The 17,220-nt window shown below is 38.7% G+C and overlaps 1 protein-coding gene across 1 annotated transcript in view; it reads left to right on the forward strand.

Annotated features, from left to right (window-relative positions):
• Nucleotides 1-17,220, forward strand: part of LOC141337932 (NACHT, LRR and PYD domains-containing protein 3-like) — a 78,747-nt gene that overhangs the window by 17,457 nt on the left and 44,070 nt on the right. The window contains exons 9-12 of the mRNA XM_073843507.1: nt 3,405-3,469; nt 7,786-7,959; nt 8,645-8,815; nt 15,617-15,790. Coding sequence (XP_073699608.1) covers nt 3,405-3,469; nt 7,786-7,959; nt 8,645-8,815; nt 15,617-15,790 — 584 coding nt within the window. The remainder of the gene's footprint in view (nt 1-3,404; nt 3,470-7,785; nt 7,960-8,644; nt 8,816-15,616; nt 15,791-17,220) is intronic.

Below are 17,220 nucleotides of genomic sequence, written 5' to 3' on the forward strand. Positions count from 1 at the left end.
ATTGAAAATAGCAGAGGACCTAGGACAGATCCTCGTGGCACTCCATACTTTACTGGTGATAACTGCGATGACTCCCCGTTTAAATAAACAAAGTGGTAGCGATCGGACAGGTATGATCTGAACCATCCTAAAGCCTGCCCTTGAATACCTGTATAGTTTTGTAATCGATCTATGAGTATTTCATGATCTATAGTGTCGAACGCAGCACTAAGATCTAGTAAAACTAGCAATGAGACGCAGCCTAGATCTGACGCAAGTAGCAAGACGTTTGTGATTTTTACAAGTGCAGTTTCTGTGCTATGATGGGGCCTGAAACCTGACTGAAATTCTTCAAAGATATTATTACTTTGCAAGAAGGAGCACAATTGAGCAGACACAACTTTTTCTAGAATTTTAGACATAAATGGAAGATTAGAAATGGGTCTGTAATTTGCCAATTCACCAGGGTCTAGCTGTGGTTTCTTAATAAGAGGTTTAATAACCGCTAGTTTGAATGGTTTTGGGACATGACCTAAAGATAACGATGAGTTAACAATATTAAGAAGCGGTACTTCTGCTACAGGTAACAACTCTTTTAGTAATTTAGTGGGTACAGGATCTAATAGGCATGTTGTTGGTTTAGATGTGGTGATAAGTTTATTTAATTCTTTCTGTTCTATAGTTTTAAAGCACTGGAGTTTTTCTTCCGGTGTAATGACTAATGTTGAAGTATCAGTTGCTGTAGTATCTATATTAGTTATTGTATTTCTAATGTTGTCTATTTTATCAGTAAAGAAATTCATAAAGACATTACTATTAAACTGTGCAGGAATATTCAGGTCAGGAGGTGTTTGGTTATTTGTTAATCTAGCCACTGTGCTAAATAAAAACCTTGGATTGTTTTGGTTTTTTTCTATGAGTTGGTGGATATACTCGGCTTTAGCAGCTTTTAAAGCCCGTCTATAGCTGGACATACTGTTTTTCCATGCAATTTTAAAAACTTCTAAGTTAGTTTTTCTCCATTTACGCTCAAGATTATGAGTTTCTTTTTTGAGAGAATGGGTATTACTGTTGTACCATGGCGCAGTACGTTTTTCTCTAACCTTTTTTAGCTTGATTGGGGCAACAGCTTCTAATGTGTTAGAGAAGATAGTGCCTATGTTACTAGTCATTTTGTCTAGTTCATGTTTATTTATGGGTGCACAGAGCAGTTGAGATAAATCAGGCAGGTTATTTGCGAATCTATCTTTGGTAGCAGGAACAATAGTTCTGCCCAGACGATACGCAGCATGCACGATACGAGGAAATGATCGGTAACATCATCGCTTTGAGGTATGATATCTATATTAGTAAGATCAAGTCCGTGCGATATAATTAGATCTAGTGTATGATTAAAACGATGAGTGGGCCCAGTGATGTTTTGTTTGACTCCAAAAGAGTTTAACAGGTCATTAAACGCAAGTCCTAACGCATCATTTGTATTATCAACATGAATGTTAAAATCCCCAGCAATTAATGCTTTATCAAAATTAACCAATAGGTCAGAAAGGAAATCTGCAAATTCTTTTAGGGATTCTGTATACGGCCCTGGAGGTCTATACACAGTAGCCAGAGCAAGAGATAGGAGAGATTTATTTTGCATATCTGACAGAGTAACATTGAGTAGGAGTACTTCAAATGAATTAAACCTGTACCCTGTTTTCTGGGTAACATTGAAAATATCACTATAAATTGTTGCAACACCACCGCCACGACCAATCTGACGGGGTTCATGCTTATAACAGTAGTTTGGTGGAGTAGACTCATTAAGACCAATATAATCGTTTGGTTTTAGCCAAGTTTCAGTCAAGCAGAGTACATCAAAACTGTTGTCTGTGATTATTTCATTTATAATAAGTGCTTTGGGTGCGAGTGATCTAATGTTTAGGAGCCCAAGCTTTAAAAATTGATTTTGTTCATTTATTGTGCATTTTTTTGGTCTAATCACGATTAGATTTGTTCTAGATCCTGCATTAAATTTTTGTTTTGACCTCACTATTCGAGGAACAGACACAGTCTTTATAGGTTGGACAGCACCAATACTATTGTTTAAATGTGCATAACAAAAGCCATCAACGCAACTATTTGAAGAATTGCTTACTAGTCAAATGGAGCGCAGCGTCCTGGAGATGTTGTCCGACAGGAGTTCTGCTCCGACTCTGCTGGGGTGCAGGCCATCAGCGCGGTAAAGCCTAGGACGCTCCCAGAAAAGATTCCAATTATTGACAAAGAGCAGTTTCTGTTCTTTACACCATGACAACAACCATTCATTTAGAGCAAAAAGTCTACTGAACCTTTCGTGTCCACGTCGATACGTGGGAAGCGGTCCTGACACGATGATTCTCGTCGCGGGCGCTGTGCTGCGAACCGTCTCGATCAGGCTCCTGAAATCCCTCTTCAGGACCTCCGTCTGCCGCAGCCTGACGTCGTTCACCCCTGCGTGCAGGACGATCGCGCCGACGCTCACATCGTCCTTCAGGATGGCAGGTATCTGTGAAGAGACATCAACAACGCGAGCACCAGAGAAACAGCGAGTGTGCACTTTACCGTTAGCTAAGTTAGCACGAACGTACCGGACGATGGAGTCTCCGACGATCACAGCGTCGCGTTCCGTCTCGCGGAGGGGAGCGAAGCGGTTCCGGGTGGAGATCTCGAAGACTGGGGGCGGCGGAGGGGGAGAGGTCCTGGCTCGGGGTCTGGCTCGCGCTTTCCTCTGCTGCTGCACCCAGGGTCCGTGGTGTCCCGGCGCCGGAGTGAACGACATCTGGGAGGATCGCGTCCTGGGTGCGGCGGATCTGTGCAGAGAATCACACGGAGTAGAGGTTATGGGAGTGTTAGGATCGAGCTGTACACTTACCCGGACAGATTCCAGAGCATCCTTTCGGATTCGCAGCTGAATCTGTCTTGCCAGGAGCTACTGGATCTGCTTCTCCACTGCCTCCAGCTCCATCAGAACCGAGTGCAGCTCGAACGTGTCTTCACCTGCACTCAAAGGTAGACACAAATTCGCCATTAAAGCAAGTAACGGTGAGTAAGCAGTTTAAGTGTTTGTGAATAGAGAATAAACGATGTATGCAAGATTAGCCGCGACCACGCTGGCAAAGCTAAACGGGTTATAAGCTAGCTTAGTAGCAGACTCGGGAAAGCAAAAATAAAAACTAATGATAACAAGGCGTTCCGATTGTTTTTGTTGTACCACACGACGGGTATATTCACATGTTATGGAAAAACAAGAACGATGGTGTATATAATTGTTTTTAGGTTTAAAAATAGAAAATAGTAATTTGACTCGACGGAGCTTCAACTCAAGGTGCGCGCTAGGACAAACAGGAAGTGACGTGTGACGTGACCTGACGTGTGACGTCCAAATAGATCCTGACCTGCAGGATTCAGGAGTAAAGCTGCTCTGCACTGGACTGGAACATATAAAGTGTAATTTGGAGATAATGAGGTAAGTTGTGTGACAAAAGACGACAATTTAGCTCAACAAAACATAAGGGGGGGGGAAACCAGACATGGTGAACAGACAATGAACATGTCTGTATGTTGTGTATAGATATACTTTTATATTTATGCCTTCTGTAGTGTTCGTTTTCTTTAGTTAAGTGAGTCTGTCATTGACATTGTCCTATGCCGACACATTGTGCTATACCATTTGAAAAATGTATTTGGTTAAGCTCAAGTTTGGAATAACTTAACATACAGATGATGGTTTAGACTATTATTATTCTTACATTTTTTGTATTGCATTTACTGATAAAATATACTGTTTCTATATCTTCTAAAACAAACAGACAAACATGCATAATGAAAATGCTCTCATGGTGAACAGAACAAAAAGTCAAGACATGCTTAGTTATATAGCATGTTATACAATAGTCAAGTCACCTTTATTCAAAGCAACTGCACAGTATTTAAACAGCACAATAGTGTGTAAGTAATGCATTATTGTAAACAATGAATTTTCAGTTAAATGCAGTTCATCAATGAATTCAGTGATATCATCATCCAGTTCAGTTCAAATAGTATACGATATCGCTGGAAAGTGACAATACAATATACAATACAGATAGATTCAAAGCAGCTTTACAGTGAATCAGTGATTTAAGCAGAATTCAGTTCTGCTGTAAATCAACAGAAAATTGTCATTGTTCAGGTAAAATCAGTCCAATGTTGATTCAGTTTGTTTAAGAAAATATGAGTTATTCTTTTTTTAAAGCAGTTGTGGAGAAAACTATGATGTCATCATCAGTTCTTATCCAATAATTTCAATTTTCAAAGTTTAAATTGTCTTTCCTTCTATAATGTCTTGCCATATACAAATTACTTTCCTAATTATAATTCTGTTAGGGCCACTGTCATCAAAATGAAAGACATTTAGCATACTGTTTGGTTTGGCGAGATAGTTCTGTTCTAGGGAATAATGCTTAATTAGGAACACTGTTATGGGAGTAGCATTACTACAGGTAGATGTGATCAGCTGATGCAAGCCTAACTCACATTACCTGCCAGAACTAACGCTTTATGCTTTATTTCTGTCAGGACCACTATTGTCAAAATGATATACATTTAGCATACAGTTTGGTTTGGCGGGATAGTTCTGTTCTAGACAAAAACTCCCTGCCCATTCATGCAACCTACCAACGATAGGCCAGACACCCTCCCCCATGCATTAGGAGGAACCCAGGGCCAACCGCACTGGCATATTATCTCACAAGGGGTCTGAGATCTAATCTTGGTACCCAATGGCAGTCAGGATACCTCTAGCAAACACATGCGGCCCTCCAAAGAAATGCCACCCCACACCATTACTGACCCACTGCCAAACCGGTCATGCTGGAGGAAGTTGTAGGCAGTAGAACGTTCTCCACGGCGTCTCCAGACTCTGTCACTTCTGTCATGTGCTCAGCGTGAACCTGCTTTTATCTGTGAAGAGCACAGGGCACCAGTGGCGAATTTGCCAATCTTCGTGTTCTCTTGTAAATGCCAAACTTCCTGCACGGTGTTGGGCTGTAAGCACAACTTTCACCTGTGGACGTCGCGCCCTCATGCCACCCTCATGGAGTCTGTTTCTGACTGTTTGAGCAGACACATGCACATTTGTGGCCTGCTGGAGGTCATTTTGCAGGGCTCTGGAAGTGCTCCTCCTATTCCTCCTTGCACAAAGTCGGAGGTAGCGGTCCTGCTGCTGGGTTGAGCTGCACTACCTGAGCCGCTTGTGTGGGTTGTAGACTCTGTCTCATGCTACCACTAGAGTGAAAGCACCGCCAGCATTCAAAAGTGACCAATACATCAGCCAGAAAGCATAGGAATTTGCAGACCGTCTAGTTTGCTCCCGATCAAACGAAAAAGCTACTGAATAATACTGAATAGAGCTTGAATAAGAACCAACAATCCTTTAGGTAGATCTGAGAGTCAGCTGATGCAAGCTTGACTCACATGACCTGCCAGAACTAACGCTAAAAGCATAATTTGTTTATTATGAAATGCTATTTAACATGTAAATCGCCTTTGGTCTCGTTCTAGATCACATACCTTGTTAGTGTTGTGCACTTGCTTGGCTCTTTGTTGTGATGCACAGTAAAGTGTGTTCAAGTGCTAGCAAAAGACAGTGTAAAGGAATAACTCTTTGAGAGAAGCAGTTTATCTGTGCAAGTTTAAAGCATCTTGTAAGTTTATGTATTTCTACTCTCATTAGTGTTTAACACAGTTGTCCTTGCTAGGAAATGCTTGTTTGTTTACCGTGTTAAGATGTGCTCAAATCACGTTTGGTCTCGTTCTAGATTGCATACCTTGTCAGTGTTGTGCGCTTGCTTGGCTCTTTGTTGCCATAAACAGTAAAGTGTGTCCATCTGAATTCAATTCCAATTTTTTTTTTTTGTGTCAGATGGGTATAAATAAGGTTAATATACAGTGGCAGCCCCCAAGTGAAGAGTGTAAAGACCATCAACTATACCATGCGACTCCACCGGGTGGGGTCACCGGCAATGGACATAAGAATCGCTTTTGAATTATCCTCTTATCTTACACATTGCTTCACTTCTGTTTCAGTTTTACCAACACTTACTATGTGTATTCATATCCCTACTATTATTACCAATTGCAAACCATACATCACACATCGCAGGCAGTGCAAACCTAACAACCTGCGTACTTTGCCTATATCTGCTAACACACCACTTTCTTTTTCTATTCGTCTCTGGAATTGCCAATCTACAGTGAACCGATCAGATTCCAGTACATCTATTACTACACTGTGTGCATAATTATTGGGAATATTGATATTCTGGTCATATTTTTTTCAAACACATTTTTCTAATCTCAAACCACTTATATTATTATCTACCCTTTTAAAATCCATTTTGCAGTTGTTTATCGACCCCCCGGCCCACAAGGTAATTTTTCGGATTAATTAAATGTCCTGCTCCCATACTTTTCCTGAAGATGGCACTTATTAGTTATGCTTGGGGACTTCCACATCCATCTAGTTAAACCTCAAGTTTGAGACATTCACACTCTAATTTCCTCTTTTAATCTCAAGAGAGTGTTAACTACTGCTACTTATAAATCAGGCAACCAACTGGAACTTATTTATACACAACATTGCTAGTTACTCCACTGCATACCTTGGATCCTCACTCTTGTCATCTCCACGTCATCTCCTCCACATGTCATCTTTCTTCCAGAAACAAACAGTAAGCCAAATGAACTTGAAGAAAACTCACTGCTTTGTTCTGGTAAGGTGGGCGTTTACCTCCCATGCTTTTTGTTTGGCTAATTTTAATATAAAAAGCGAACGTAGCTTGTGGGCATGCTTGAATTAAATATAATGCTTTGTTTAAAAGTATACATATCAAGCTTTCTCTAGACATATCGCTCATGTCTCTGTGTTGTGTAATGGCTGAGTTATAGTATATTTTAAGATACTGTACAAATCTTATATCCCCTTACCCCAACTCTAACCCTAAACCATGATCGTAGAGAGCTGCCGCCATGCAAAATTTAGTCCTAACACGTCAAACACACTAGCTAACAAGCTAATCAATGTCTTGAGGATCACTAGAGAGGTACAGGCAGTTTTTTTTTTTTTCAGGATTAGAGCTAAGCTCTGCAGACAAAAATTTTAGATTTAAAAAAAAATAAAAAACCTTTTTGTAGGATTTATAAGCTTATTTAAAAAAAAGTATCATGTTCACAGTTTACTGGTATTGCTGTCCTTGTGGGGATATTTGGTCCCCATAACTTGAATAGTGAATACCAGTGACAACACAGCAAGGAAGCGGTTAAACTGTAAAACATCATGAGTGCAAAGCAGGCTCAACCACTATAACAGTCAGAAGACTCGAATAAGGAGTGAAATCAGATTAGACACAGATTAATTAACCTCCAATAAATAACTCCTGGTAATTTTCTTCCATTTTTATTGAAATTTCATGTTAAAAAAGAAAAAAAAGTTACATTTCATGTGTTCAGTCACTTTTGACCATGAATACCACAAGTGTACCTCACAAATGAGGAGCATCAGAAAATTAAAGCTTGAAAGTGAAAATTTTCACTGTAAGCTGGAGATTCTAAATTGAATTAATGTCTAACAATTGAAAGTTCTCTTTCTTTGTTTAAATCGATATTTAATTTTCAGATTTTGCTTTACAACAAAATTTTAAATCATTTGTATATGGAAAAAAATATAATAAAATATAATTCTGTCATAAGTTACATTAAGTAATTTATAAAATGGTGAATGTGAAATTTTCATTCTGGTTCTAGACTTTCAAACTGCAGTATCACTGAAGAAGGTTATAAAGCTCTGGCTTCAGCTCTGAGATCAAACCCTTCACACCTGATAGAGCTGGATCTCACAGGAAATGATCCTGGACAATCAGGAGTGAAGGAGCTCAATGATTTACTACAGGATCCAAACTGTCAACTCAAGACACTGAGGTGAGAGATGAAGAAATGCCAAATATGTCATATTTAGGTCATTTATTCATGGAAATATTATTTCACCGTTACAATAAATTCAATTCAAAATTAATTCTATGTCGTTTTAGAATCAGATGCTGTTTTCACTAAGTTTGGTTAAAGGAGAACTCCGGTGTGATATTGACCTAAAGTGTATTGAATCATGATACCGAGTGTGAACGTACCTTGCATAGTTCATCTCGGTTTGTGTCCAGCTGTCCGAAATCTGGGGGGGAAACACTCGACTTATCGTGACTACATTTAAGATGGCGGCGACCGCTCTGTTCCTGGTGGAAGATGTCTGTATAAATCTTCTTGTAAATAAACTACCGGTGCTTTTTCTGAGTTCTCAATGTCTCGTTTTAAATGTCAGGGCCCTTGGAAGTCTACCGATGAAGTGTGGAGCTACTTTGTGCCTCGTAAATGGCGTAAAACAGTTATTTATTTACATGGCTTTTCCGATGCCCTATTCACTCTCATAGACAGCCTGTTGTGAGCATCGGCTAACTGACCCCAGATTTCGGACAGCTGGACACAAACCGAGATGAAATATGCAAGGTACGTTCACACTCGGTATCATGATTCAATACACTTTAGGTCAATATCACACCGGAGTTTTCCTTTAAGAACTGGATTGAATCTTGTTTTATCTTCTCTTCTGCAGGTTTTTGGGTCCCGCTGCAGATGAAGCCTGCCAGTATGTGACTGGAATTGTGGGCAAAAACCCATTACTCCTAAGAGAGCTGGATCTGAGTAAACATGAACTAGGAGACACACGAGTGAATCAGATCGCTGCTCTACTGGAGGATAAACACTGTAAACTCAACACACTGATGTACGTTTTTTCATTGTTACAAGGACACTTTTACATTTTTGTTAAGTGTTTTTATGTGTCTTGTATAAGAGATTGCTGACAGAAAAAAAACAACATATGTGACTTTTGAAATGTGGTTGTCATCATTATTATCATAATCACCAGTATTTATCAAATGTCAGCTAAAACATACTGGTAAATATTAAGATTAAAACCTGAAGTGTTTTCTCTTTATGCAGTCTGAATAACAACTGTATCACAGAAGAAGGTTGTCGTGTTCTGGCTGCAGCTCTAAATTCAAACCCTTCGAATCTGACAGAGCTGGACCTGAGTGAGAATAAACTAGGAAACCCAGGAATAAAGATCATCTTGACTCTGTTTGAAAATGTACAGTGTAGACTGGAAAAGCTGAAGTAAGTATTTTAAAAGCATATCCCATTAATTACCCAGACTGTAGTGACCCACCACACTTTCATAAATTTAAACATATGTTTATACTTCTTATCAGGACCAGTGTTGGGCACATACCTTTAAAAAAGTAATTAGTTATAGTTACTAGTTACTTCTCACAAATAGTAACTGAGTTAGTAACTGAGTTACATCATTATAAAAGTAACTAATTACCAGGCAAAGTAACTATTACGTTACTTTAAAAAATCTAATTTCATATAACTTTAAAATAAATATGAAATGTTGTACACTAATCTACACTATTTTAACGTTGTTGTGGGACAACGTGAGAGACAACTTTAAAATTCAAAATATTATAAATATTATCATTACTATAGTGGTACAATAAAGCACAATCGATGGTTTAGAACTTTAAATATTGTTTTCACCTGCGTTATTAGCCACTAATGTTGTGGCGGCATCTGACGATGTGAGGTGCGGTAGATTAGAATTACCTGTCACCGATGCAGAGAGTCTCTTTTTTTTCCTGGACATAAGTTGTACGTTACATAAACATTTTTGCCTTTCACCTCAGCAAGGGAAAAGTAGTGCTTATACTTCCAGTTTGCAAAAGTTACCTTTGAACTTGTTGGACTTGCCATCGTTGTGATGTTGTGGATTCTGTTGTGTCAGACTGACTTTGTGCGTGCTTGTATGTGAACACCCGCACTACTCTGCCTCTGATTGGCAAACAATAGAAATTCAATCCAAGCCAATCGTCACGTTCTCAGTTACACCACGTTTACAGACACACCAATCATCATCACTGGTTATGTGTCCCGCCCCGGCCCCGAACACACACACCCCCAGAGAAAGAGAGAATCTATGGATGAGAGAGACGTTGCTCGCATGAAAACCGCTTCAGTGTTCTCAGTTATAGTAACGGGCATTTTAGAGTCAGTAACGGTAACGGCGTTGTAACGGAGGAAACAGTAATTCGTTTGATTACTCGTCACTGAAAAAAGTATCGCCGTTAGTAACGCCGTTTATTTATAGCGCCGTTATTCCCATCACTGATCAGGACTGCCCAATTATTCAAAATAAACTTGAAATTGTGAGATGTTAATGCATAAAAGTGCATTAACATGTGATCAGATAATGAGTTTAAATATTTTCCTTCAGCCATTACTCTCCAGCATTTAGCAAAACAAAGCACACTGGAAAAGAAGAGCAATGTCTTTAAAATTCAACTTTTTCAATGTATGTTCAAACACCGGTGGCATCACTCAAAATCTGTCAGTGCTATCAACTACATCACAACTCACATAGTTCTCCATTACATTACATTAACAATAATTTGGGACACATTTTTGTGTGTACTGACTTCACCCAAAGCTGGAAGACTGGTAATTTCCAACATTTTTTGCCAGATAACTTTAACAGATTTCACCAGATATGTACAACAAAGTGTTTATCAGAATCAGAAAGTGCTTTATTGCCAAGTATGCTTGCTCATACAAAGAAAGTATTTGTGTCATTAGCTTCCAGTAAACAGAGACAACAACACCCAGACAATAAAAATAAGATGAGAATGAGAAAATACACATATGTAAATATAAAAAGACAAAAAAATTGAAAAATAAATAAGTGATATTTACAGTTGTGCTATAGATGATAGAATGTGGAATAGTATAGAATAGAAGATGTAGGGATGTGATAGGGTGGAGGTGGTAGCAAATAAATATCAGATTATTGCACATTTTTTTTTGCAAAATGGGAGAAACATTTTAACTGTTTATAAGGTGGATTGCCTTGGGGAAAAACAGTTCTTGTGCCTGGCTGTCCTGATATTTGGGGCTCTTTAGCGCCAGCCAGATAGTAAAAGTTCAAAGAGGGGATGGCTTGGATGTGAGGGATCCAGAGTGATTTTCTGAGCTCTTTTTCTTACTCTGGATGTGTACAGTTTTTGAAGGGTGGGCATAGGGCTGGGCGATAAAACGATAACGATAACGATATATACAGCGATAGACAAGAGATCGATATCAATAAAAAATGTGTTCGATAAAACGTTCGATATTTTGTATTCTTCGTCGGCCCGCCCAGCCCCCCTTTAACGTTCAGTTCATAGCGCCAGATCACAATAGAAGTTAAGGTTATCTTTCCTACAGAACGGGTCCATGTTGTTGTATTAAACAAACTAAATAGCCTTATGTTATTTATCTTATTTACACGACGGCATTTGATTTCTGTCTCTACATGATCGCGCGTTTACAATGTCTCCTCACAGACGGGATCGCGGACTCCATTCATAAAAACGGACTTTACTATAAGGCGGAATGACCCGGAATTCGTCGATTTTTTACCAATAAATCAAAAGTTGGTCTGTGAATTAATTCAGATCGCGATATGGACTAGTGTCTGTGAAAACTGAAATGCAAATAGACCGTTTCAATAAGAATCCTGCATGTTCCGTTTGCCTCTATATGTATGAATGGATGAGATGCGTTTTATTTTCACTACACGCATACTGCACACCTGACGCTCCCGCTAATTTTTGGCCTTTGCATCTCACATGAACAGACAAACTCCAATAATTACATCTCCAAAGCTGCTGTGAGTGTCACTTTTTGTCAATTTTACCGTTTCATTAGTGAAACTAGCATCATTCATACTGTTACACACTGAAACTTCACGGCAACCTGTCAAAATAAAAGTGCGGTTTAACATGTAACAGAACAATACTAGTTTTGTATTACTTTGTACAGTATAATGTAGGTGTTTATATGTTCACATTTAAATAATTTACATAAAACAATTTCTATGATAAAAAATAAAATAATGAGTCACCACTTAATTGTTGATAAAATACTATTATTATTAAACCTTTTTTTAACTGAATATAATTTTTCTTCTATGTATTAATTTTAACAGTAAAGCTCCGTTCATTTTTATTTTTAAAAATAAATCAGTGATTTTGCTTTCATTTGATTATCAGAAAAATTAAAACAAGAATTTCTGAAAAAAAAAAAAGATTGTAAGGCCCTATTGTTCAAAATGTTGAAAGTTTTGGACTTATTTTTTCACTTAAATAAATATTTTTGTTATTACACAAAGTATAGGCTAAAGTATTGGGAAAGAAGTATAGTTGGCTACTGGCAACCAGCAATCTGTTCAGAAATAAATATTATCAGCCAAGTACTTTGCAACAACCTCTGACCTGTGGTCAAGCCGTACTTCTGAGCCATATATTAGCTTGACCATTCACTTCATCGACAATGAATGGGGTTTGAATTGAGCATTAAGAGATAATTAAGTGTATATTTTGACTTTAGACTTATGTTTACATTTTAATTATTTGAGTTTTCCATGGTTGTTGACATTTCTGTCTTAATAACTGAGGGGATTATGATCAAAGGCAGGTTAAGTTTAAAATAAAAATGCTTGAGTGTAATATATTTTTCTCCTGGTCCTTATTTTAAAAGGGTCATAAAAATATCAATAATTATCGATATCGACCGATATGAAACACTGATATTGTGATATAGTTTTCAGCCATATCGCCCAGCCCTAGGTGGGCAGGGGAGCACCAATAATCCTCTCGGCAGTCTGAACCGTTCTCTGTAATCTTCTGATGTCTGATTTTGTAGCTGAGCCAAACCAGACAGTTATTGATGTGCACAGAACAGACTCGATTATCAAGTCTGTTCTGTGCCCATCAATAACTGTCTGGTTTGGCTCAGCTTCAAAATACAGACTCGATAACATCAAGTCTGTTCTGTGCACATCAATAACTGTCTGGTAACGGCTGAGTAGAACTGTTTCAGCAACTCCTGTGGTACGTCGAACTTCCTCAGCTGGCGAAGGAATTACAACCTTTGGGCCTTTTTTTTACAATGGAGTCGATGTAAGTGTCCCAGTTCAGGTCCTGGGAGATGAAAGATTTGAGGAACTTGAATGTCTCCACTGTATCCACAGTCCTGTCCATGATGGTGAGCGAGGAAAGTTCCTCCTGAAGTCCACTATCATCTCTACAGTTTTGAGCTTGTTCAGCTGCAGGTTGTTGTGACTGCACCAGACAGCCAGCTCTTTTACCCCCTGTCTGTAGGCAGACTCATCACCATCCTAAATGAGGCCGATAAGTGTAGTGTCATCTGCAAACTTCAGGAGTTTGACAGATGGGTCTGACAGGTGCAATTGTTGATCTAGAGGGAGAAGAGCAGTGGTGAGAGAACATAACCTTGAGGGGTGCCAGTGTTGGTGGTGCGGCTGCTTGACGTAAATTTTCCCAGTCTCACCAGCTGTTGCTTTCTGTCTGAAAGCTGGTGATCCATTGACAGATAGCGCTAGGAACAGAAAGTTGGTTAAGTTTGGTTTGGAGGAGTGAAGGACCGATGGTGTTAAAGGCTGAGCTGAAATCCACAAACAGGATCCTCACATAAGTCCCTGGTCTGTCTAGATGCTGCAGGATGAAATGCAAGCCAATGTTCATTGCATCATCCACTGACCTGTTTGTTCAGTAAGCAAACTGCAGGGGGTCCAGTAAGGGTCCGGTGATTTCCTTCAGATGAGCCAGAACCAGTTTTTCAAATGACTTCATGACCACAGACGTTAGCGCCACAAGTCTGTAGTTGTTAAGTCCTGTTATCTTGGGTTTCTTTGAAACTCGGATAATGTTTCATTTGAAGCAGGCAGGGACTTCACACGACTCCAGAGACCCGTTGAAGATCTGTGAAAGATGGTGTGTCACATCGTCTGGACCTAGTGCCTTTCTTCTTTTGTTCTTCCTGAAGACCTGGCACACATCATCTTTGCTGATTTGAAATAGAGGAGTGGGGAGAGGGGGATTGCTGGAGGTGGTAATGGTTGTGTGAAGAGATCGTGAGAACGGGTTTCGAATCTACAACAAAACTCATTCAGATCTTCAGCAAGTCGTTCATTCACCTCAGTGCTTGGGGATGGTGTCTTATAGTTTGTTATGGCTTTCAGACCTTTCTACACTAAACTTGGATAATTCGTAGTGAACTGATCTTCTAACCTTTTTGCATAGGTCCTTTTAGCCACTCTAATCTCTATTCAGTGTGTTCCTGGTCTGGTTGTACAAGATTCTATCCCATTTTCTGTATGCATCCTCTTTGGCCTGATTAAGATGTCTGAGTTTTTCTGTAAACCATGGTTTGTCATTGTTGAATGTTAAACAAGTACTGGTAGGAATGCATATATCCTCACAGAACCTGATATATGATGTTACACTCTTTGTGAGCTTGTCCAGATCAGTGGCAGCAGCTTTAATCCTTTAAATAGAAACATAATAGTAAGACTTGCTCTGTTTCACTGGTCCATCTCTTTACAGGCTTAACTACAGGTTTAGCAGATTTAAGTTTTTAAGGTTTGTATAAGATGAACCAGATAGTGATCAGAGAGCCCCAAAGCTGCCCATGGGACAGAGTGATATGCTGCTTTAATTGTTGTGTAACAGTGATCCAATATATTACTGTCTCTGCTGGGATATGTAACACCCTGTCTGTATTTTGATTATTGTCTACACAAAAACTTAAAAGTCACTGTGTAGTTTTCCACCAAAATAAAAGCCTGTGGGTTTAACATTCGAAAGTAAAGTAATTAAGACATAAATATTTAAATTCTAAATTTGTCAGTCCATCCTTAAAAGCTGAAATCCTTCTCCAAGCTGCTTGTTCTGTGTAGTGTTGTAAGTATGGTTTAGGCTTAAGTAAAATATTTTTTTTTCACAGTATGATTATAATCTAAATCTCATATTGGTGGACAAAATTAGTAGCTAAATCGGCTATTTGCGTAATTGTATGTATAGCTTAATTATTTTTGTTGTCTCTTCTACAGGTTAAGCTGCATCAGTATTACAGATGATGGTTGTGCTGCTCTGGCATCAGTGTTTAATTCAAACATCAGGGAGCTGGATCTGAGCAGGAATCAAATAGGAGACTCTGGAGTGACAGAAATCTCCAGTCTGCTGAGAAAATCACAGTGCACACTACAGATACTCAGGTCTGAATTTGATTAATCTAAACATGAATGTGAAGTTACAGCTGGACTGTAAACTGGTGCTGTTTCGCAAGGAATGGGTCAGTAATGTGAAATTAGTGTGTTGGTGTAGATTTATAGTACATCATTTATAAAATAATGACAAACACATTGCTTTTTTGAGGTGATGAAAAATTGGAATAGGCTAATGGTGAAATAAATGCTAATGAAGTCATGAAGTCACACTATTGTAATGTGTGTGTGTGTGTGTGTGTGTGTGTCTGTGTGTGTCTGTGTGTGTCTGTGTGTGTCTGTGTGTGTCTGTGTGTGTCTGTGTCTGTGTGTGTCTGTGTGTGTGTGTGTGTGTGTGTGTGTGTGTGTGTGTGTGTGTGTCTGTGTGTGTCTGTGTGTGTGTGTGCATTTCTCTCACTGTAGACTCTCAAACTGCAGTGTCACAGAAGAAGGTTATAAAGCTCTGGCTTCAGCTCTGAGATCAAATCCTTCACACCTGATAGAGCTGGATCTCCCAGGAAATGATCCTGGACAATCAGGAGTGAAGGAGCTCACTGAATTACTACAGGATCCAAACTATCAACTCAAGACACTGAGGTAAGATGTGATTAAATAATGCAAAATAAATAAAATACAAGTAATTATTTATGAAATGTAGTTTATTTAATTTTCTCTTCTGCAGGTTTTTGGGTCCTGCTGCAGATGAAGCCTGTCAGTATGTGACTGGTATTGTGGGTAAAAACCCGTTACTCCTGAGAGAGCTGAATCTGAGTAAACATGAACTAGGAGACACACGAGTGAATCAGATCGCTGCTCTACTGGAGGATAAACACTGTCAACTCAACACACTGATGTGAGTATCAGGGGTGGTTTGTTAATTAGGGTGACTGACATGCCACCAAAACGTGAAAGGAAGGGATTTTTTGTCACATTCAACCACAGCTGTCACTGTTCTAAGCTACTTGTTCTGTCTCTGGATTTATAGTCCAGTCAGTGTCAAGTCACATTGTGGAGTACCAACCCAATGTTCTCATACACTTCCATACAATGTTTTTTTTTTTTTTTTTAACTGCAGCCACTGCAGTGGAGTCAAACATTATCATACAGGTGCATGTCCATTATTATTAGTGTGCAAATAAACAAACTGTGAATGTGCACTCTGTGTCTGATAGCTTTTTGCACAAGCACATTTCAGTGTAGTCACATGTCTGGCTGGTGTTTTATAATGGACATTCACTGAAGAAGTGTGCTTTAATGTGAGTTTGCAATGGTCAGCAGTGTTTATATACATATGGGCATCAAAACTCACTTAGGAACGGTTCACTAGTCATGTTGAGCTGCCTTCAGATCACCACTTTCAAACAGTTCATAATGTTTTATTTATTTATTTATTTTAGGTTTTTGCTTATTTAATAATTCTGAATTGATCCGTATGCTTTTATATACAGTCAGGTTAATGCGACTGGTATAGTGGTCTGTTGACATCCAGTGTGGTCCTGTTTGGTATTGTTGCTTGACTTGTAGTTGTAGAAAATACTTTCAACAAATATGACGTTACTTTTTTCCTCACAGTTTTTGCTGTCCCACTCTTAGCTAATATTAATTTCAGCATTTACTAATGCATTAAGATCACAGGTTTTGTTTGTTAACATTAGTTAATGCACTGTGAACTAACATAAACAGACAGTGAACAACTGTATTTATATTTACCAACAATTAATTTAATTAATAAATAATGCAATGTATTGTTCATTGTTCATTCATGTTAGCTGCAGCTTTTTGTTTTACAACCCTCCATCAAAATAAGTTTAAAAAAAATATTCAGTTTCAAATCATCATACAGACTGCAGCTTTAACAAATTACACTTTATTTTAAAGTGTTACCAACTAAAGTTTTAATTTATCTTGAAACAGTCTTGCAGAAAGTAAAAGTTTTCTTAGAATCATCCTCAAACTTAATCTAAAACTTGGTAAAATTATAGTTTAATTTAAAAATGTGTCAGGCCTTAATGTTTTTACTTTTCTCA

The sequence above is a fragment of the Garra rufa genome, chromosome 7 (assembly GCF_049309525.1).
Source record: "Garra rufa chromosome 7, GarRuf1.0, whole genome shotgun sequence".
Lineage (NCBI taxonomy): Eukaryota > Metazoa > Chordata > Actinopteri > Cypriniformes > Cyprinidae > Garra > Garra rufa.